The sequence below is a fragment of the Schistocerca piceifrons genome, chromosome 8 (assembly GCF_021461385.2).
Source record: "Schistocerca piceifrons isolate TAMUIC-IGC-003096 chromosome 8, iqSchPice1.1, whole genome shotgun sequence".
In the NCBI taxonomy this organism is placed as follows: domain Eukaryota; kingdom Metazoa; phylum Arthropoda; class Insecta; order Orthoptera; family Acrididae; genus Schistocerca; species Schistocerca piceifrons.
This window is the reverse complement of record NC_060145.1, coordinates 399,044,123-399,067,794: the sequence shown is the minus strand read 5'-3', so window position 1 is coordinate 399,067,794 and position 23,672 is coordinate 399,044,123. Positions and strand designations below refer to the sequence as shown.

Below are 23,672 nucleotides of genomic sequence, written 5' to 3'. Positions count from 1 at the left end.
TATTGTAGTTATAAGTGATGACATATGAGATGACTCAGCACACACTTTGCTAGCAATTCGCAAAATTCTTCAACTGAGCAGAAAAAAAGAAGAATGGTCCAAACTATTCCTGTGAACGGAATTCAGCAGACACCTTTTTGGGCTCAAAATGATGGGCAAACTCATATAGCACGCACTTTAAAGAGCAAGAAATAAGACATTTCGTTCGCTCGGCCAACACCTCAGAAACAGCAGGATAATATTCAGATTCACAACCTGAGAAGGGGGAGGTTTGTGGTGTGTGTGTATGACTGTGACTAGTGGATTGCAGAGATTATAAACATGACTTATGAGTTAAATGAAATTGTAGTGGATTTTATGCTATCACATGGATCAGCTGCTGGATATAGGTTTCCAGCCGAAGGACAGCAACAACCCCATCAATGCTCGCTCCCTGTTCACAATGATTTGAAGATTGTAAGTGCTCCAGTTCGTATTGGTTCAACAGGAAGGCATCACTCTATATCAAAGGAAGACACTGAAGCAGTGGAACACATTTTTAGTTCATTGACTGGCTAATTTCAGTACAAAACAGAGTGCACAGATGTTGTATAAATTGAAACCTTTAAGTCGTTGGGGCTTTCACATACATTTATGAACCACTTAAAATGCTTGAAAAATGAGTCTCTTATTCATCTTTCAAAACTAAAATTATGTTAAATAAGGCTAGGTTTTGATTTTTATGAGCCTTTTATGTGATAACAAAACAGGTTTTATGTATGGCAAAATTTTCAATTGTTTATAAAACCTGTTCAACCTAAAAGTGGAAGCTCTCCTTTTCCGAGAATGGAGAACTATATGGTACTAATCAAAATTTTATGGATTGGCATTTACGAAAAAAAATTGTTTTCCATAAATTATAAAAAAGTTCAGAATTCTATAGTACAAGAACTTTGACAGTAAGTCCAAATGGAGGATTTCTTTGTAATCATAAAGCAATTACCTTTCAAAAAAAAAACCAACAAAATATCTAGAACTGCTCCAGAGATACAGCATTTTAAAAACTTTCCCAAAATTCGGATCTTCAAAATGGTATGCACACTATTGGAGGGCTGTATCTCAGAGTAGACTTTTTTTGGAGAAAACAAAAGAATACGTGTTCCTTACTTAGTCCTTCATTTTAACATATGCTGAATTCAATAACATCTGATACTATGAAGGTAAGATTTTTTCCTAGCCTGCCTGAATTGATATGGACTATACCTTAAAAATAGTGAAAGTAGATACCGAGTAAAATATTTTCCAGAAATCAAGATATAGTGCATATACCTGACTGCCTTGGTACAAAGCTTTCCAAACGTCGTGTGAAATGAGTTTCACACAGTTGATGTTTCCAGAGTCTGTGCCAACTGGCACTGAAGGCATCATTCTCTGAAAGATATCTCATTATGTCTGAGCTCAGAATATGTTCTAGGATTCTACAATATGTTCTAGGATTCTATAACAAATTGATGTTGAAGATATTCTACTACCCTTCTTGTGGACAGATGTTACCTGTGTTTTCTTCCAACTACTGGGCATGGATTTTTGTTCAAGGGATCTGTGTTAGATTATAGTTAGAAGAGGATAAAGAGGAATATTCAATACTAGCTGTTGGTTTTGGCCAGTGACATAGGAAACATGGCAAACTTCGTAAATGGCATGGCAACTACAATGTGATATCTGCAGCAACTTTTTCAAACATCGCAAAGAACACAGGGGTTATAACGCAGTATCAGTGGTGTTTTCTTCAAATGGGATAAGCTACAGATTAGTTTGTTGCCACAACCAAGTATTTCACTTTTACATTCACTGACTTCGTCAAATAACAAGCAAATTGCAAAAATATGTACCAAAAAATGACATCACAGCTGTCATAAAGATTACAGCACAGGTCAAAGTTGATGACCAGTATTGAATATTCCTCCTGATCCGTGATTGACAGCTACCTATTTATAAAAGAGCTATCACAGCAATAATGAACCTGAGAGCAAATATGCTGATGCTTCTGTTTTGTTCATTGTTGTTATCCCGCGTCCGGCCATCCTGATTTAGGTTTTCCGTGATTTCCCTAAATCGCTCCAGGCAAATGCCGGGATGGTTCCTTTGAAAGCGCACGGCCGACTTCCTTCCCCGTCCTTCCCTAATCCAGCGAGACCGATGACCTCGCTGTCTGGTCTCCTTCCCCAAACAAACCAACCAACCAACCATTGTTGTTACATCACTCTATGGATGACAGTCACCACCATAACACAACTGATGCAATTCGTTTTTTTTCATGTGCTTTTTTTTTTCTTCATGCTAATTTTTTTAATAGCACACAAAATAATGTATACAGCTAACAGCTAACTTAGTGCTGCAGGTGACCGAAAACATATAAAGGAATTCGATACTGGAATGTACAGCTGTAACTGCTGCAGTCATACTGGGGATGCAGGCTATGGGAAACCAACATTATTGCCTTTTTCTGTGCCTTACAATCACTTTGTTATTCTGCTACAGATACAGTTAGGCACAGATGAAGAGACTTGCACAGGATAGACTAGTGAGAAAATCTGCATGAAACCAGCCTTCAGACTGAAGACCACATCACAGCAGGTAAATAGCAGCAATTTTTGTGCCAATTTGAATGGTCTTCAAAAATGCCTTCACGTAGACAATTTACGTGATGGCATTTGAGAGGATTCATGAACAGGAAAGATTATAAGCACAGAGGTAGAGGTATTCAAGCAATTATTCTTCCCATGCTCCATATGAGAATGGAACAGGAAGGAACCTCAATAACTGGTACAGTGGGATGTACCCTCTGCCGTGCACCTAACAGTGGTTTGCAGAGTCTAGATGCAGATTTATGTGTAGTATGCTGGTGGTCACAGTATTACTGCACATTATACATGCACGTGCTTAAACTTTTGTTGGGTGTTTGACTTTTTCCATACCACTTTGACGTGCTTGTTAAAAAGCTATTAACACAAATGCTGTTGTGGAATTTGTGTTATTAAGCCATAGAGTTTAGCACTAGTGTATCTACACATATTACTAAATTAAAGTCTCCCACAATGTTTTTTGTGTCTACATGTGGAGATTAATCTCAGGAACTACTGTAGGGATTTAGATATAGTTTTCACTAATAGATAGACTGATTCGCGAAGAAGGTTTGTGTATATAATTATACAACTGATGAGTGTAATATATGTATTGTTGTCCATTCCACATTTAATTGGTATCTGAAGTGACATCTTTGGCAATGATGGGAGTTGCAAGTTGATCAGCTACAGAGGTGGTATTTGGTAGGAGAAGCAGTAAACAGTTGCCACAACTCCAGAGAGCAACCAAGTTTGAACAGAATCTGTACATATCTATACACATATTATAAATTTAAGTCAGCTGCTGGGTCTTTCTGTCAGTATGTGGAGGCTAATCTCAAGAACTTCTGTAGAGATTTTGACATGGGTGTCACTAATGGGCTCATTTACAAGGCAGGTTTGTGCATATTATTTATTACCACTATGACAGGCAAGTAACTTGGCAGAAGATACTTAGAGCTCCACTACCTGTGCAAAGTTGGGGCAGTTCACTACTAATGTCTAAATGCAGAGGATACAAAATGATGCTACTGGCTGTAAAAGCAGATAAGAAAAAAGAACAACATATAATGAAATTTGTGTAATAAAAACTTTGGTATCTGGAATGAGATACAGCATGGTAATTTATGAGATTATTTTTGTAGAAAGTACTTTTAAGTAATTTCACATTTCAAAAGGATTGGTAAGATTTAATATCTTCACCCCACTTTCACTTATATGAAGATAATGTTCAGTAAACTATTTGTTGGAAATTTAGGAGTATCATGTAATTTTTTGAATTTATCTTACAGTTATAATAAAAAATGCGTTAAATATAAATTGAACACAGAACTCTAGAAACACTACAGATCTCTTTATTGCAACTAGGCCTACTTTTATTGTCTCCTCATTCACTGACTTTGCCTTCTCACTAACAAACTGTAATCTTCCAACCTAACTCATATCTTGAGCTATGCTACATCAATCTGCCTACAACTAAGATTTTTTGTGGGGCAGACACTGCCTTACTAGAGACCAAGCACGAGATGAGCCTTGTATGCAAACTAAGTACCTGTGGGTATGCTGCAGTCACTAGTTTCGCTGCAAATGGCGTGCAGAATAGATTTGAGAGAATTATATTTTCCTCTGGTACATGGTGTTCCCTGAGGACAGCAACTGCTTTAATCACCGTGTTCCCTGTACCTGTAGAAGAAGATAACGCTGAGCATTACTCACTGAAATAGACAAGAAAGAGTTGGTAATTTGATCTGCAACAACTGTATTAAATGTAAAGAAAGCCTATATTCGCAAGGTGATTAATTTGTCTCTGAAGTCCTTAACAGACTCCTACACCATAAGTGGTTTGACATGAATAAACTTCGGGAAGCTGCTGTACATACTTAAGAGCAAAGGCTGTTTTCAACTAAGCAACAGCATAAAGGCAATGCTAAATTTCTAATGATTTACTCACTCATGATAGGGTACATCACAAGAACTTTTCTATCTGCGATGTCCTCTGGAAAGCGCGCATACACCACACGAGCTTCGTGAGTTTCTGCATCCGATTCTACCAGTATCTTCCCAATTCGAATTGAACGGCAACAATCGCGAAGCCCCTGAAGGAACGACCAAACATTTACGTGACTTCAAATATTTTCCAGTCAACTGGAAGCTGAGAAAGTAAAACGATTTGTCTGCAAACAACTCTTGTGTAAGTACATGCACTTGCATCAGGCTTTAAATATCAACCATCAGTTTATAATTCTACTCTTACCGTACCTGTTCCATAGCTTCTCCGCTTCTTACTATACTAACTCCACAGTTTCCTTTCTGATACTTTAGTCCTTCGTACTTGGCCCCTGTCGGTGTCGTGACAACACATTTCGTGAATGGTAACTGATTCAGGCTTTCTTCAATTACGAGCCGGATCTGAAAAACGCATACTGTTGAACACGCGGCCTACCCATGGTACTACGAAAATTGTGTCTTCATTAGCCTTGCGCGCTAGATGAACTTACTAAGCGATCTGCATAAAATTTGAAATCACTTCTGGAGGTATTTCTGGAAAAAAGGTACGTGTAAAATTATAAATTATTCTACAACTTAAAGTAGCCGTAAAAATAACTTCCAAAAACCACTCGTTTTTAACCTGTCTCGTAGTATTGTCTGCAATTCCTTCACTTGATCATTGTTCGGCAGTATCTTCAAATTTGGACCGTAATCTTCTTTTATTTCATTTTTATGTTCAGGTAATCTACTGATTAAACCACTTAATTCACCGGCACTTCCCATAATATTGCGAGGGATAATATTGTTCTCTTGTAATCTGATTATGATGAGAGCAGCACTTTACAGACTCTCGTAAGCGCCTACGTAAATAGCGAAAAAATCGTGTGATCCACACTGTCGTACATCCACATTGCAATTCGCGGTGCGAATCACGAGTCAAAGATAATAAATTAGCCATGTTTACAGTTGCTGTACTTTGTTTTGACATGTGGGATGTTTTTTCGATTGGAGAACATTGGCCCGTGACAGTGAAGTGTGAACAACCTGAACAAGTGAAGTGATCATGTCCAGGCAAGGAACTCGGTTGGATGCCAAAAAAGTGGTAAGTAATTACGAGACAAACGGTAGGAGTAATGTAGTAGCACAACTGCAAGTTGCGTCGAAGATGACCCGTTAGCTGATCGATGACAGAAAAACAACGAATGGGTAACTAATAAATTGTAGCTGCTCATCCCCCGTTCAATCTTATGCTCTCAATAATTCCTGTTGTCATTAGCTATAACTGGATGAGGGTTGAACTAAAAAATTGTATTCGTGACACGCCATTATGTTTGCATGAATAGGGCAGTAACAGTTTATTTTACGGCACAGAAGCCATTAGTTGTTGAACCAGTTAGCCATTCTGAGTACCACAAATTAATTCACTGCATCAGAAAATTATTGAAAAAACACTCCCTGCATAGAACATTTTCAAATTACGTAGGCAAGTTGTTAACCCACAGTTATAAAATTCCTACTGCTATCCATGCCAGTGCCGAAGTTAATACAATGCAATACAACCCTGGAATGTGTGAAAATTATTGGATGATGTAGGTAAACGGCATGTGTAGATTATTTTTGTCCTTCAGTGCTTCTGAAACGTGGGGACTGTTTCCCCCCTAGAAACGAGGCTACTTCTTGCAAACCACAGAGCACATACACTTTATTTTATTTATTTCTTACTCCATCGATCCAACTGTGATAAACTCACAAGGATATAGTGTGTGCCAGTAAACAATCAATACAAAGGTAGTAGTAAAGCAGTCAATCAGACAAAAGTAATACTACATGTTTGCTATACACATATGTGGTAAGAGTGGCAGATTACATCAAACATTACACATAGAAAGTGAAAACAAATTAAAAACCAGTGAAAATGACTGTGAATGTTACATGGATATGGTACCTACATCATTGCTCAAACTTAAACTATGGCATATCATACTCAAAATATCTGGTCCACAGACCTAGGCTAAAAAACTCTTCTAAACTGTAAAATAACCTTTCCAGTAGAAATTGCTTCAGATGCTCCCTAAAAGAGGAATGGTTATCAAATTTGTTTTTAATATCTGGATGGAGAGCATTAAAAACTTTTGCATCAGAATACTGTACACCCATTTGCACCATAGTCAGGTTTTTACATTCATTGTGGAAATTGTGCTTTCTCCTGGTATCATATGCATGGTATTCACTGTTTCTTTTATGGAACTCAGTATGTTTGCCGATGGAACCCATAAGAGAAAATATGTACTGGGACGTGATAGTAAGAATTTTTAGTTTCCGGAAAAGGCTTCTACAACTACTTCTGGAGTCTACGCTGCTCATTATTCTTATAACACGTTTTTGGGCCAAGAGTATTTTCCTTGCTAGTGTTTTGTTTCTCCAGAATATAATACCATATGTTATATGAGAATGGAAATATCCACAGTATGCTTTTTTCATTGCATGTATGTTTCCGCTCTTGGAGAGAACGCGTAGGGCAAAAATCGAGCTGAATCTCTTCTGAAGATTTGTTATATGATGAGACCAGTTTAATCTGGAGTCAATTAAAATGCCTAAAAACTTTGTCGTCTCAACTCTTTCTGTTGACTCTGTTGCATATTTCACAGTTAATTCATCCTCCATTTTAGCAGTTGCAGTGAACTGAAAATAATTAGTCTTATTAAAGTTCAACAAGAGTCCATTGAAGCTAAACCATTTCACGAAATCAGTAAGAATATTCTTGACAGATCCTTGAAGATCTTCACATGTATGACAATCAATCACAATGTAGGTGTCATCTGCAAAAAATGGTAGAAAAGCACTGTAACATTGTAGGCTACGTTGAGATAGGTCATTTATAAATATGAGGAATAGTAGGAGACAATGGATCCTTGGGGAACTCCACATTTAATGGTTCTCCATTCAGATGAAACTAGGCCACTATGGATCTCTTGGTACTATATACTACTGCTTTCTGCTTCCTATCTTTGAGGTATGATTCTAACCACTTATTTGCTAAGCCACTTATTCTTAATAGGTCTGCTTTCTGTAATAGGACTTGGTGGCTCACAGTGTCAAACACTTTTGACAAGTCACAAAATAATGCAGTTGTTACCATTTTGTCATTAATTGGTTACAGAACATTATTTGTGAAAGCATAAATTGCTTGTTCAGTTGACCATCCCTTTCGGAATCCAAATTGACTTTTGCTGAGAATGTTATATTTATTTAGATGTTCCAAACTTCTCGTGTATATAAGCTTTTCCAGTATTTTAGAAAAGGCTGTTAGAAGAGAAATTGGCCTGTAATTTGTGACTTTGGTTTTGCCAGCTTTCTTGAAAAGGGGTTTTAAAACTGCATATTTGAGTCTGTCAGGCACAGTTCCATGTTGTAAGGATGCATTAAAAATTTGCCTAAGTACATCGGAAATACGGAAGCGTCCGATCCCGCCCGTCTGCTTTGACCCATGACGTCACAAATATGGCGGAAACGACCATAAACCACGATTCCAATATGGCGCATATAAAGTCGCTATGTACACATTGTGAGGACGAAAATACAGAGAAAAACAAACACACACACTTTCCACACTAACGGGACAAGTGCGGGAAATGGGGTGTTTTGGGTGGGGGGAAAACTAAATATAAACTAATTTAGACACCCACCCCCATACAAAACAACACAAAAAGACGAAAAAACCGACATCACGAAACTCCCCAAATACCACTAAACAGTATCATCTGGAATCGGACACTTCCCTTGACCTGTATAGCTCAACAGCAGCTCCCGATCCCATAAATTAGGATCAAACACTTCCCTTGGCCTATATAGCCAAAAACATCTCCTGATACCAACGTACACTGCCACACATCGGGATCGAACACTTCCCTTGACCTGAGCACTTAATTTTATCCGTCATATCCATTCCTGAACAAAAACAACCGATTAATTTTACTAAAATTACTACACAACGTACAGCGAACACTAAATTAACCTTCACACAAAATCGTTAACTCACTGAAACGAATTCAACTACAAACACAGCTGACACACTAACAATTCTGGATAATGAGTAAAAGCAAACTGAGCCCATTACACCACACGAACAAAAACACTGAACATACCACCAGAGAGCACAACAAACCACAACACGACGATATCTACAAACACGCCACACTCAAACCAAACTCCGTGACGTCACACACGACAACACCCTTACGTCACGGGTCAAAGCCAACGCGTGGGATCGGACGCTTCTGTCGACCCAGTACATCACTAATCTAAGCACAGCACTGTTTTAGTAAATTATTAAAGATATTATCTACCCCAGTGGAATAAGAATTCTTGAGGGAGATGATTATTCTTTTAATTTCAGATGCTGTGACAGGTCTAATGTGAATTTTACGTGTGTGTATTGTCTTTTGCATCCTATTTGTTCTGAAACTGACAATAAGTGGTTGTTGAAAATATTGGCTATGTTATCAGGATCATGTACTAGATTACCTTCATGTTTAATTTTGAGTTCTTCACAAGTTCTTATGGTTTTCCCTGTCTCCCTTCTAACAATGTTCCAGATAGTCTTAATTTTGTTATGAGAGTTATCAATTTCTTGATCAATATACAATGCTTTTGATTTTTGGATTACCTTTTTTAGTATCTTACTGTACATTTTGTAATGGCTAGTTTTCATAGTGTCCTTAGCATTCTAGTTGCGATGTCAAGTTCCCTCTTTGTTTTACATGCTTGTTTAATTCCCTTTGTGATCCAGGGTTTGTTCTGTGATGTACCAGTTTTGCTTCTGACAGACTTTTTTGGGAATACCTCTTCAAATCAGGCGTGAGAATTCATTTATGAATATACACTACTGGCCATTAAAATTGCTACACCACGAAGATGACGTGCTACAGACGCGAAATTTAACTGACAGGAAGAAGATGCTGTGATATACAAATGATTAGCTTTTCAGAGCATTCACACAAGGTTGGCGCCAGTGGCTGCACCCACAACGTGCTGACATCAGGAAAGTTTCCAACCGATTTTGCATACACGAACAGCAGTTGACCGGCGTTGTCTGGTGAAGCGTTGTTGTGATGCCTGGTTAAGGAGGAGAAATGCGTACCATCACGTTTCCGACTTTGATGAAGGTCGGATTGTAGCCTATCGCGATTGCGGTTTATCGTATCGCGACATTGCTGCTAGTGTTTGTTGAGATCCAATGACTGTTAGCAGAATATGGAATCGGTGGGTTCAGGAGGTTAATACGGAACGTCATGCTGGATCCCAGCGGCCTCATATCACTAGCAGTCGAGATGACAGGCATCTTATCTGCATGGCTGTAACGGATCGTGTAGCCACGTCTCGATCCTTGAGTCAACAGATGGGGACATTTACAAGACAACCACCATCTGCACGAACAGTTCAATGACGTTTGCAGCAACGACGTTTGCAGCAGCATGGACTATCCCCTCGGGACCATGGCTGCGATTACCCTTGAAGCTGCATCACAGACAGGAGCACCTGCGATGGTGTACTCAACGATGAACTTGGGTGCACGAATGACATGATGGTCGCTTCCGTGTTTGGCGACATCGCGGTGAATGCACATTGGAAGCGTGTATCCGTCATTGCTATACTGGCGTATTACCTGGCGTGATGGTATGGGGTGCCATTGGTTACACGTCTCGGTCACCTTTTGTTCGCATTGACGGCACTTCGAACAGTGGACACTACATTTCAGATGTGTTACGACCCGTGACTACCCTTCATTGAATCCCTGCGAAACCCTACATTTCAGCAGGATAATGCAGGACCGCATATTGCAGGTCCTGTACGGGCCTTTCTGGATACAGAAAATGTTCGAATGCTGCCCTGGCCAGCACATTCTCCAGATCTCTCACCAACTGAAAATGTCTGGTCAATGGTGGCAGAGCAACTGGCTCGTCACAATACGCCAGTCACTACTCTTGATGAACTGTGGTATCGTGTTGAAGCTGCATGGGCAGCTGTACCTGTACACGCCATCTAAGCTCTGGTTGACTCAATGCCCAGGCGTATCAAGGCCGTTATTACGGCCAGAGGTGGTTGTTCAGGGTACTGATTTCTCAGGATCTATACACCCAAATTGCATGAAAATGTAATTGCATGTCAGTTCTAGTATAATATATTTGTCCAATGAATACCTGTTTATCATCTGCATTTCTTCTTGGTGTAGCAATTTTAATGGCCAGTAGTGTATTAAATTTGGCATTAATATCATCCACCCTGTATAGTGGGCTCCAGTCCATCTGTTGCAGTTTGTGTTTAAAGACATTAAGTGAATCACTAGTCATTATCCTAATAGATTTCCAGGTGGAGATTACTATCTTGAGGGGGGTGTGCTGTCATGTAGAGTGAGGAGCTGTCCATCATGGTCAGACAGACCATTCAAGACAGGGATGACAGTGAAGCAATGGTGCCTACTTAAATCTATAAAAATGTTGCCTATCAAAGACTGACTCTCAGGTGTGATTTGGAGGGAAAGTCAACTACTGGAGTGAGATTATATGAATTCATCAGATGCTGGGACTATACTTTCATGTTGTTTTCTGTTACAAAGTCTACATTAAAACCCCAAAGAATGATTATTTCCTTATTTTTAGAAAATAGAGTAGATAACAATAATTCTATTTGCATCATAGAAGCCCTTAGGGCTTAGTTCCAGGTACCCTGTAAATTGCCACTATTATTACTGGGGAGCTATTTACTGTAACTTCTATTGCACAGGCTTCAAATAGTTGTTCTAAACAGTATTTACGTACATCTATAGATCTAAATATGACTTTATTTTTAACAGAAATAGCTACACCACCTCTTCCCTTGATGTCTCTAGAGTAGTAGCTTGCAATGTTGTAGTTAGAATCTAAATGTAATAAGTTAATACCATTTGTGATATGATGTTCTGTAAAGTATAATATTTGAACATTGTTTATAGAATTTCTGTCTTTTAGGCCTGCATTAACAGACTTCTGATCTATGTTGCTGCTAAGTCCCCCAATGTTTTGATGAAAGATGGACAGGTTAGACTTGTTTGTAGAGGAGCCACTTATCTTGGGTGCTTCTTGTTCTTTGCATCTGTAGTTGAAGAATATTTTAAATGTAATGGGCAAACTACTTTCTGCCTGCTTGCTGTTCCATGTCCAGTCTGCTTGGCTGTTGTGGTTTCTTCTTTTGCTGGTGGTACTTTTTCCTTTTCTTCTTCTGCAGGTGACATTACGGCTAAAAAATTCTTGGTGTATTTGTTGAGTATGGCTTCTGCTTCTTGGTGACAATCAAGTGGTGAAGTTATTTTTGGAGCTTGCAAAATTTGTGCTTCATTCACCACCATCCTTTTTGGCTTGAACCATTTCGTAATTTGAGGTTGTTTTACGATTTGATTGTTCCTTTCTGGCCTTCTGGGTTTAAACCACTTCGTAATCTGCAACTGATTGAGGGCTTAAGTGTTTGCTGCTCACCAAAAACCGTTTGTAATTTTCATTAGGGTGCTACTTGTCCTTGTTTCTTAATTGTGAGGCGAGTTAGTAGTAAATATTTTATCAGCAAGAACCTCTTTTTCGTGATGTGTTTAAATGAAGGCCATTAGCTGTATAGAACCTTCACTCTAAAATGTTTGTGTCTGTTACATCAACATTCTTGAAATGAGAACATATTTCTGTGAAACTCTTGTTATTGACACTAATTTCGCGGTTCATGCATGACCAACTCGGTAAATCATGATGCTGTGAGACATTCCAAAGGGAACATTTGTATGAGTTAAATTATTTAGACAATTTCTCAGTTCTGTGATAACCGTGTATGATTCATTTCTATAAACATCATTAGCTCCTCTGAGCAAAACAACAAAATCATCCATAGTCAAACTAGTTACTTCATTAGATTTTGTTAGGTTTGTTAGTTCTCATAATGAGGCCCCAGGCATCACGAATCCAGATGCCCTGAAGTTGTATCTTTCCGTTAACACTATAGAAATTCCCTGGGCGTGACTATCCCCTAATACACAGATCTTCTCATGTTGATACATCCAATACTCATGTCCTGGTTTAACTAAAAACTATAGAGAAAACCTCAGTTTATGTGAACCCAAGTACCCAATCATACTGTAATTATTGATGGAGACTTTAATCATCCAAACTACAATTTTGTTAGTGGTGGGCGTGATAAGACACCCTATGAAGCATTACTAAATGCCTTCTCTGAAAACTACTAAGAAGAGATTGTTAGGAATCCCACTCATTGGTGAAAACTCTAATGCCAGCAAATAGATCTGCCCTCTTTGAGGCCAGTGGGCGGGACATTCATAAATGGGCATTTGCCTGGGAATTTGCCCAAGGCAGTTTTAAATGCCCAAAATCTGGGCAGTTGTAAACAAAAGTACTTTTAAGGTTTTTACTGCTAGAATGTATAATTTACCAATTAAAATACAGGAATAGGACAGTACGCCCAATATAAAAAGTTAGTAAATGTTTACACCTGCCTTTATTACTAAGAAGGAAAGAAAAGAAAAGATAAGCATGTTTTTTTCTACTAGTCTCTCAACATGCTGTACGAAGGAAGGGCACATGTTGCTGATAACTGCTTATATTTATAAATCCCTTTTAATTTTTACCAGTTCTACACCCCTCTCTCTCTCTCTCTCTCTCTCTCTCTCTCTCTCTCTCTCTCTCTCTCTCTGTCTGTCTGTCTGTCTGTCTGTCTCCACACACACACACACACACACACACACACACACACACACCATTGAACAGTGTAGTGATAAGCCGGTATAAAATACGTTGTCCTCAGGTCATTGCTTTGTAATATAACATGCTTTATAGTCTGTGTCAAACCTCTGAATATTACATATTACTGAAGAATGATATTGATAACAAAATCGTTACTGAACATATTAAACAGCTAGCATGTGTTTCTGAATGATAAATGTGATTCTTAAATATTAAATTGTTTATGGTGAAAAAACAAAAAAAAATTATTTATTGTCAGATGTAGTGACTTAGAGACAGACTATAGTTTCCTTTATTTGTCGACTTTTGTATGACTGCAATGCTTTGAAGATAAAATGAGAATACTAACATAAAAAAGATTTGATAACAAAGAATCGACACTGGAATCGTTTGACTCCAATACTAGTTGATTCCTAGAGAATCCACGATTCTTGAAATTGTGGAATCAGTATTGCTGCATGACATATCCCTAACTAAAATCACTATGGATAATTTTTTTAACTCTAATTGCAGTTGTGAGATTTAAAACTTTCCCGGCCTACATATTGTTCCACAAAATTTCGGGCGAACTGCCGGATGTTTGCAACTTCCTGCCACAATATTTTGGTGTGGAGTCTTCTAGTCATCTTCAGGTGATACTGGCGAAAACTCCCTGAGCTCTAGTATTCAAGGCCCCTTGGGCACATGCGTGGTGGATTTACTTGGTGTTGCACATGAGCTACTTGAGCGCATTCTATTCTGCTGTGCTGCGTGTCCTACGTGGTGAAAACTCACCGCATCAATATTAATTCAATTGTCTTCCTGTGGTTCCATCACAGACCACTTTCCTACCGTTGGTCTCAGCAAAGATGCCAAATACTTTGCTAAGTCGTAAGTGGCTGCTCCAATATTACTTACAATTGGACATAATGGCATGTTATCCTTCTGAATCTTCGGCAATCCATATAGCCTAGGTGGAACTGAACTATTTGGTTTCAGTTTCTTAATTACCTCCTTTGGTAAGGAACTGTTAGTCAGAAGTTCTGCTGTTTTTCTCGCCACTCGGTTAGTAGGATCGTTATCTATTTTGCGATATGTTGAGTCGCTTAATAAAACATTAATCTTATTAATATAGTCCTCCCGTAGCATTAAAACACTAGCATTACCTTTGTCCGATTTAAGTACCACTGTATCCAGGTCTGCTCCCAAGTTCCGGAGGACTACCCTCTCCGTAGGTGAGATGTTGCTCTGCGGCGGTGCAGCTCTTGTCAACACACATCAAGACTCCCGGCACACTTCTTCAGCTTCATCTGCAGCAAGACGACGTTGTGCGTTTGGGAGGATGATGGTTCAAACCTGTTTCCGGCCATCCTGATTCAGGTGTTCTGTGAATTCCCTAAATCACTTCAGGCAAATGCTGGGATGGTTCCTTTGAAAGGAGTGTCCAAGTTCCTTCCTCATCCTTCCCTAATCTCAGCTTGTACTCCACCTCTAGTGACCTCCTTGTTGATAATTCCTCTTTTTTTGTAGTAGTAGTAATGTAAAAAAGAAGTGCCTTTCTTTGAAGGCCTTCACACACCAGAGGATTTATGCTGGTCTTATTGATACAAAGTCTTTTCCACTGTGATGCCAGCGTATCCATATGATCCGATGACAATTTTTTTATTTACAATTTATACTTGAGGAGATTGATGGCTAACATTTATCTACTAATTTTGACATATTTAAGATTGCTAATTGGTAACACAAACTATCATTCTTTAATTTTGTGTGAAATGTTTGTCCATGTGAACTTCTGACTTGCCAGCCATTGTGTAAAGCTACTTTATCTTATCTATTTTTACCATAGGTAATCCCATAAATTCCTTCTTTGGTGTACGTACATTAACATAGCTAAATGTATTACCTGTTTTTGATATGGACACATATGCATATGTAGATAAATGCGTTTTCACTTAGATTTGGGTTTACACATTTGATTTTTTTCCAAATAGTTTAACACTGAGGTGCACAGTTGTTCTGTATGAAAGGGCAAAATAATGGTGTGTTAAATGTGCAAACAAGGTTTGCACTTGGTGTGCTGGCTGATGGGAGGGACTGTAAATGGGAAATGCCTTTGCAGACACTTCCATCAGCCACCACGCCAAGTGTCAGCATTGTTTGCGCGAACAATATTTGTTTCTCATTACAATACACTATCTACAACGGGTAAGGTTTTGCGTAACAAACAACTGAAGAGTCTTATATGCCTCTACCTTGATCAGAACATACTTATTCCAGATGGTCAACATTGTCACATATCAATATTAGATTTCTTTTGAAGAATTATTATGTGAGTTACATTTGACGTAACTATTGCTAGTGTATCCACAAAATGTATGCTTTTCTCTCATATTCACTTTTAAATTTGTTAGCCCTTAGGCAAGAAATAGATATTATATGCCAACATTTCTACTTACTTCATTTCTGGTTACTCTTTTACTACTGTTTATGCACGAATCCTACCTGTTTCTTCATCGAAAAAGTTGGTGTGGATTGTACCTTTCATTGGTTTACAGTCCACAGATTGTTTTCAATATTATCGCTATTTTTGTTGTAGTATACTGTATCAGGCTACTAGTTTTTCTCTGCCACACATGCAACATTTAACTGAATATCTTAGTGTTCGTGTGAAATCTTGGAATTGCAACATTGATGTCACTAACCACATTTTCTTGTTCTTCAGATTGACTGTCGGATATTTCTGAGACTTCTTTGTTTCTGTTTAATTTAATTTCCCTGATACATCTCCGTGGTCTTTCTCAGTCTTGCCACCCTGTTATTAGTGCATATTTCTTTAAACTGATGACATTAATGTTTTATACTCAGATCTTCAGGGGAAGGGGGTGTCCATTTGAGATTTGACTTTATTAACATGGAACAGTGTGCTTAAACATTCTTAATTCTGTTCCACATAAATTATTACTTGAATGTATTTACTCTTTAAAATGACTCAACACCATCCACTTACTATCTATGTGACACAATGTCTCTGGAACAGCAGGTAACTTTCCCAAATGCTAATCCAGAATCTCACATGCACATCCTGGTGCCCTCCTCCATGTTGGTAGCTACTCCACAGCCACTCAGCTACAATCCCACCCTTTACAATTCTGCTTGTGTATACATTGTGACTGCTCTTAGAACATTTGCTACCGCCACCTTCATCATCATCATTCAGTTTTCTTTTCTCATTACCTATGAATTTCTTACAAGTCATTGTTCTTAATTCTGTCTTTTGCTACTCGCTAGCCAATTTATGTTTTCATAGTACACATTTTTAAACATTTCTTGCCTTTGTTACTGCAATTTTACCTTATAGCTTAGCCAGTGACATTCCAATCCAAAGTGTGTAGTCCACACTGCCTGCAGCTGTTGCCACAATACACACTACTAATAAATCAGGTGTAAGCAATGAGATGCAATTCTGACTTGATCTGACAGTAATACTGAATTTTTCATGTCTTCTTAAATAATAATTAAGTTAAGCTTTCCCTTCAGTCCTGTTACTATACTAAAACATGTTACTATGTTAAAATTCAGCTAACTGAATCAGCTGCTGCATTTCAGACTCTCCTCTAAAAAGCCTTGAACTCCAGTTATTTTCACTTGGGTCACCCGAGTGTTGTAAAGAACTAACAGCTTGTCCTGTATTAGGGGAGGGGGAGTTGCTCACAGTTTTCTCTGTCAGGATGACTCTGTTGAAATAGCCTACTTCCCAGGTTAAATTTAACGCCCGATGTGACTGGAACATCAAATGTCTACTGCACCTTGTCAAGATAGGAGAATTACATGGACTGATATTGAGAAGAAAGTGTGATGTGTTATGGATATAATGAACAGTATGCAAAAACTCAAACTAATGAGGCAGGGTGCCCACCATTATGACAGTTAACACATGTATACAAAATCAGTGACAAATTAAAAGAAAATCCGTTCTTTTGGCATTGGCAGGATACCCTCTAAAATGAAAGCTAAGACATTTGCAAAGAAAACATGAAGCCCAACGTTAATTATTAGGGCAGTTTTGCTAAGACAAGAAACTGTAACAGAAACACAAGGGAAAGTATTTATAGAATAAAGCAGGTTAAATTATAATTCACCAAGTAGAAAAGTTTGATTATTTTGAAACATATTGAAACTTGCATGTTGAGTCAACTCCAACTGAAGTGTGTGAAAATGGACATACAGGTATAGTCCATCTGGATTAGAGTCCACTGTGTCGTTATGTCTTTCTTAATTAACTCATAATTAAGATCAGGAGGCCTATATCTTATTTGTTTGTGTGAGTTCAGAATTATAGAGGTCAAAAGTGTGGATACCTGACTTGAAGCAACTGTAAAGCTTTGCAACGGAAATGCACTTCTCAGAAGCCTATTAATTTGACTTTCCAATAAAGAATTTCACTTTAATGTTTATTTCCATTTTATTTCAGAATTCGGAGCTGTTTACCCTCACATATGGAGCACTGGTATCTCAGTTGATGAAAGATTATGAAAATGTTGAGGATGTTAACAAACAGTTGGAGAGAATGGGTTACAATATTGGTGTACGGTTAATAGAAGACTTCCTTGCTCGAACTGCATCTGGAAGGTGTTATGATTTCCGTGACACAGCAGAAAAAATCCAGGTACCTCAACATCTGTACACTTCATTTTTATTTTGGAGACATTTATTATGTTATGGTAACAGAAAATAATCATTTTAGATGGGCTTCAGGCTGTTTCTGGGTGTAACCCCTGTAATTACAAACTGGAGTCCAGCCGGAGATGAGTTTTCTTTGCAATTTGAAAGTAATCCATTAACAGAATTTGTGGAGCTACCAGATCATTGCCTGACACTGAAATACGCAAACATTCTCACTGGTGTCATCAGAGGAGCTTGTGAAATGGTAAGAAACTATTTTCACTGTTTTTTTTTTTTTTTTTTTTTTTTTTTTTTTTTTTTTTTTTTTTTTTTTAATATATATATGTTTGGTTTGCAGTCATCAGCAAGTGCAAAAATGCTCAAGTAAACATGAAGTAGTTAACATAAAATTTTTCTGAGTATTGTACCATGTCATATTGTAAAAACTATACTGGAGAAACCAATGTTTCGGGACTGTAACTGTGGCCTAAACGTAGGTTTCTCCAGTAATAGCTTTTCAGAACTGATACTGTGCGATACCCAAAAAACTTACACAATTAAGATATGAAATACTTTCATATCTTAACAAGGGCACCCACACATGGGGGCAAAGGGGGCCCACACTCCCCTCCCCCTTCCCCCTGTCCGCAGCTGTCAGCTAAATGAAAAAAATAGAGTGTAGTCTGGTGTTTTTCTTTTGAAATAAAGAATTAAAAGTCTGTATTACACAGGTTTTTAGCAGATCAGATCTAGAACATTTTTATGGCCACTTAAAAGTCACTATTGGTCCTCCAAAAATTCAAAATACTCCATACTGCCAGGTCTAGCCCCAATCCCCTCCTTACAGGCTCTAGCCTCCATCCCCTCCTTTCAAACTCTCATATGGGTGCTCTAGTGTATAATGCACACATTATGCAGGAATGAGACAAAATGTGTTGATAGAACAATGAATATGCATTGACTGAAGTCTGAGATGGCCAATCCATTTAAAGACAAAAACATGATTATTTTCATTCAAAGCCATGGCAGCACCCTGAGGTATATTAGGCGATCTGCAGCTTCACATCGGCCACGCGATCCATGTCCTGTGGGCACCAAGATTGCCTGGTGTAATTCTGTGCCCAACCTCACTGCAGTCTGCCCTTCTGTTCCTTGACAAGAGAAGAAGCAGAAACACATGAACAAGGGCAAAGCCCCACTGGTACCCCCTGAGGTGCCGCCTTCCCCTCCTCCAGCCAATGAACCAACAGTCTGACCCCACCTATATGGACATTACCCCATCCTTATCGGAGACAGATGGCAGCTTGGGGGCATGACCGGCTCCGGTCCGTTCGCTTTCCGCTTGGACTCCAGCTTGAGAATCCTCCAGTGAAGTTGTAATGGCTATTTGAGTCACCTCCCAGATTTGCAGCCTCTTCTTTCATCCTACAGTGCTGCTTGCATTGCTCTCTAGGAGACCCATTTTGTCAATTCTTACTCACCCACCCTTCCTGGGTTCCATGCTTTCTGTCGAAACCGAATTGGCCCCTTGGGGGCTTCTGGTGGTGTTTGCACCTTGGTCCGCAAGGACATTGTTAGTAAATGGATTCCCCTCCACACCACTCTGGAAGCAATAGCTGTCAGGGTCCATCTGGCCACTCCAATCACAATCTGTGATCTCTACTTCCTGCCTAAGAGGCCGCCCACGTCCCTTGCCCTAATCCCCCTTCTTCAACAACTCCCTTCTCCCATCCTTCTTCTAGGGGACTTTAATGCCCACAACCCTCTTTGGGGTAGTCACATGACTACTGCGCTGGGCAGGACAGTTGAAGCTGCTCTGGCAGGGCTTGACCTCAGTCTCCTAAACACTGGCGCTCCCACACACTTTATTGTGGCACATGGCACTTTCTTTGCCATTGACCTCTCCATCTGCAGTCCCGGCCTTCTTCCCTCCATTCAGTGGGGTGTCTACGATGACTTATGTGACAGCGATCATTACCCGATTGTTTTGACCTTCCTTCAGTATATCTCGCTCCAACACCCTCCCAGGTGGGGCTTCTCTAAAGCTGATTGGGGTGCCTTCTCCTCTGCTAACATCCTCCCTGTACTACCACACAGTAGTATTGATGAGTCTACACAGACTTTGACTGCTGCCATTCTTTCCGCAGGTCCCTTCTTCCTCGGGCTCCCCCCTGTCAGAAGATGGTTCCTTGGTGGACTCTGGAAATTGCTGCGGCCATAAAAGACTGCCGCCGTGCTCTTCACTGCTTCAAGTGGCACCCTTCTACTGCTCTCCTTCTGGTCTTTAAATGATTCCGTGCCTGGGCCCATTACCTAATCAAATTTTAGAAACGGATTTGCTGGGAACAATATGTAGCTGCCATAGGACCGCACATCCCCTCCTCACAAGTCTGGGCGAAACCCAGGTGAATTTTTGGCCATCGTCCTCCCACCGGTGTTGCAGGAATTTCTGTGCATGGTGTTGTTCTTACCCATCCGGACTTTGTCACAGAGCATTTCACTCAACACTTTGCCCAGGCCTCTGCATTGACTCAGTATCCGCCCACATTCCTCCTCCTGAAAGAGCGCTCGGAAAGACTGCCTTTGTCTTTCGTTTCTCGCTGCTTGGAGCCTTATAATGCCCCTTTTAGCGAGTGGGAATTCGCCAGCGCCCTCGCCCTTTGTCCCGACATGGCTCCTGGACCAGACCGGATACATAACCAAATGCTCCCAACACTTCTTGGTGGCTGGCCACCGTCATATACTGACCCTTTTCAACAGATTGTGGAGTGAGGGGGTATTTCCTACCCATTGGCAGGAAAGCATTGTTATTCTGGTGTTGAAGCCACAGAAGCCACCTCTTGTTGGATAGCTACTGTCCAATTAGCCTTACCAACACCCTCTACAAGCTCCTTGAACGCCTGGTGAGTCGGCGATTTTTTTGGATCCTTGAATCTCGGCACCTTTTGTCATCAACTCAAGGTGGTTTTCACTGTGACCGCTCTACGGTGGATAACTTAATCCACCTGGAGTCTGCTATCCGGTTGGCTTTTGCCCATCGGCAACACCTCATTGCAGTCTTCTTTGACCTGCAAAAGCCTACACCACCACCTACCGCCACCACATCCTCACCACCCTTCATGAATAGGGCCTTTGTGGCGCTCTGCCCATTTTTATCCGTAACTTTCTTTCTTGTTGCTCTTTCCAGGTCCAAGTTGGTTCGTCCTACAGCACTTCCCATTGGCAAGATAATGGGTTCCACAGGGTTCTGTGCTGAGTGCCCCTCTCTTTCTCGTTGCCATTAATGGACTGGTGGCGGCTGCTGGGCCAACAGTGTCCCCCACTTTATATGCTGACGATTTTTGTATCTACGTCACTTCCTCCATCATGGGTGCTGCAGAGCATCATCTACAGGGGGAAATCTAGTGGACGCAATCTTGGACTCTCTCCCATGGCTCAGTTTTTCGGTGGCCAAATTGTGTGTCATGCATTTCTGCCATCGCCGTACAGTCCATCCCCATCCGGACCTGTTGCTCAATGGTCAATCCCTCGAGGTGGTGGACACCCATCTTTGCCCAACAAGCTCAGGGCGACAAAGGATTCTACAACTATGTGGTGGTCCTCCTTACGGGCCTCTCATAAAGCCTCTGTCGTTCTTTGCTGGCTCCACATCGGCCATACTTGGCTGACTCATGGTTATCTCCTCCATCGTGAGGACCCCCCCCCCCCCCTCCCTCTGTTGTGGATCACTGTTGACTGTGGTTCACCTGTTACTGGACTGTCCTAGCTGCCCTGCACCGTACTTTTAGCTTTCCTGACTAGTTACCCCTGGCGTTAGCTGACAGTGCCTCAGCGGCTGATCTAGTTTTACGATTTCTTCATGATGAGGGTTTTTATCATTTTATTTAAGGGTGGGACCTTCAACCTTAGTGGGTGGAGGGGATGGCAGGCCGTCTTGCTTCCCCCTTCGCCCCGATTGGACTGGCTTCGACTGGGCCTGGTGGTTCACCCTCCGCCCTCTGCCTTCCCACTCCTTTCTTTATGAGGTCTGTTTTATCGTGAGTATCTATCTTGTCTACCTGTGCTTCTTTCTTCATGCCCCTGTCATTAGACACTTTCTTTCCCTCCTCTCTTCTTCCACCTTCTTCCGTCCTTCTCTGTCAATAATTTGTAATTTTATAGCCATTGTAGTTCCCTCTTATAATGTGAGGCTTTATTGGTTTTAGTTATTCCAAGGTCGGAGGGACTGATGATCGCGTAGTTTGGTCCCTTTCTCCAATCCAACCAACCCGCCCACTCACCCGCCTACTCAGCCGCCCTCCCTCCCTCCCAATCATTCTGGCCACCCTGTAGTTGCTGGCTTCCATGCACACACCGAATATATATCTGCCTTGGTTGATCAGCACATGCAACCCATAGTACAAAGACTCCCCTGCTACATCAAAGATAACCGACCACTTCCTAAATCATCTGAAATGCAGACTCGTCCCACTGCCACCACACATCGTGCTTGTCACCATTGATGCCACCTCCCCCTATACCAACATCCCCCAGTGCATGGTCTGTCTGCTATTGAACATTTCCTCAGTCAGCACCCACGTGATACCAAACTCAGGGCGTCCTTCCTGCTCACCTTAATCAAATTTATACTTACCAGCATTACTTCACCTTTGAGGAGCAGATATACACAGATCAGGGGTACAGCTTTTGGAACCAGGATGGCTCCATCCTATGCCATTCATTTCATTGGTTGCTTGGAGGGGCTTTCCTGGAATCCATAAGCCTTCAGCCCCTGGTTTGGTTTAGTTACATTGATGATGTCTGTGTCATATGAACTCATGGCAAGGCTAACCTCTTAAAATTCGTAGAATCTCTAAAAATGCTTTTTCCCAATTATATTTCACATGTTCCTATCCTGAATCCTATGCCACTTTTCTTGATGTTGATCTCATCCTCACCGAAGACCAGCTGCACATTTCTGTCCACATTAAAACTACTAACAAACAACGGTTTTTGCGTTTTGACAGTTACTATCCTTTCTGTGTCAAATGTTCCCTCCAATACAGCCTTGGCATTAGAGATAAATGGATTTGTTCGGATGCAGACTTTACAGCAGTACACCACTAGTCTCATCTCAGCCTTCACAGGGCTCAATTACCCCACCAGCCTAGATTGAAAGCAGATTTCCTGGGCCATCACATCCAATCCTGCTACTGCTGATCCCTCTAAGAAACAAATTCGAAGCACGCCACTCATCACTAAATATTATCCTGGTCTTGAATGTATGAATCAGCTAGTGCGACAAGGCCGTGACTTCCTAAAATCATGCCCTGTAATGAGATCCATTGTGTTACAGATTTTGCGCGCCACATCTAGAATATCTTTTTGTCATCCTCTCAATCTCCGCAGTATCCTTGTCAGAGCCTACGCTCTTTCTGCACGCATTTTACCCAATGGCTTCTACCTGTGACCATCCCCATTGCAAGACTTGCCCTATGCGCCCTTCTATCGTCACCTATACCAGCTGTGCAACTGGAAAAACATATACTATCAGAGGGAGAGCCACCTGTGAAATGACATAAGTCATATAATAGCTGTTGCGTAAACACTCTTTGGTCTTTTACATCGGCATGACTGCCACCAAGTTAGGATGAATGGGTACAGGCAGAGGGTGTATAGT

General features: G+C 40.5%; 2 protein-coding genes across 4 annotated transcripts in view; one reads left to right on the top strand and one right to left on the bottom strand.

The window, feature by feature from the left end:
* Window positions 1-5,538, bottom strand: part of LOC124711218 (uracil phosphoribosyltransferase homolog) — a 39,915-nt gene extending 34,377 nt beyond the window's left edge. The window contains exons 1-5 of one of the 2 annotated variants that reach the window (XM_047241174.1): window positions 5,233-5,538; window positions 5,102-5,144; window positions 4,863-5,012; window positions 4,555-4,699; window positions 4,156-4,286 (exon numbers count right to left, since the gene is read on the bottom strand). In XM_047241174.1, the coding sequence (XP_047097130.1) occupies window positions 4,156-4,286; window positions 4,555-4,699; window positions 4,863-5,012; window positions 5,102-5,144; window positions 5,233-5,375 (612 nt within the window). In that variant the 5' untranslated portion in view covers window positions 5,376-5,538. The remainder of the gene's footprint in view (window positions 1-4,155; window positions 4,287-4,554; window positions 4,700-4,862; window positions 5,013-5,101; window positions 5,145-5,232) is intronic. The other variant, XM_047241175.1, reaches the window with a different exon arrangement.
* A 9-nt stretch (window positions 5,539-5,547) lies between these two features.
* The window catches only part of LOC124711220 (trafficking protein particle complex subunit 3), a 34,392-nt gene continuing 16,267 nt past the window's right edge, over window positions 5,548-23,672 (top strand). The window contains exons 1-3 of one of the 2 annotated variants that reach the window (XM_047241176.1): window positions 5,548-5,694; window positions 17,823-18,017; window positions 18,096-18,278. In XM_047241176.1, coding sequence (XP_047097132.1) covers window positions 5,656-5,694; window positions 17,823-18,017; window positions 18,096-18,278 — 417 coding nt within the window. In that variant the 5' untranslated portion in view covers window positions 5,548-5,655. The other variant, XM_047241177.1, reaches the window with a different exon arrangement.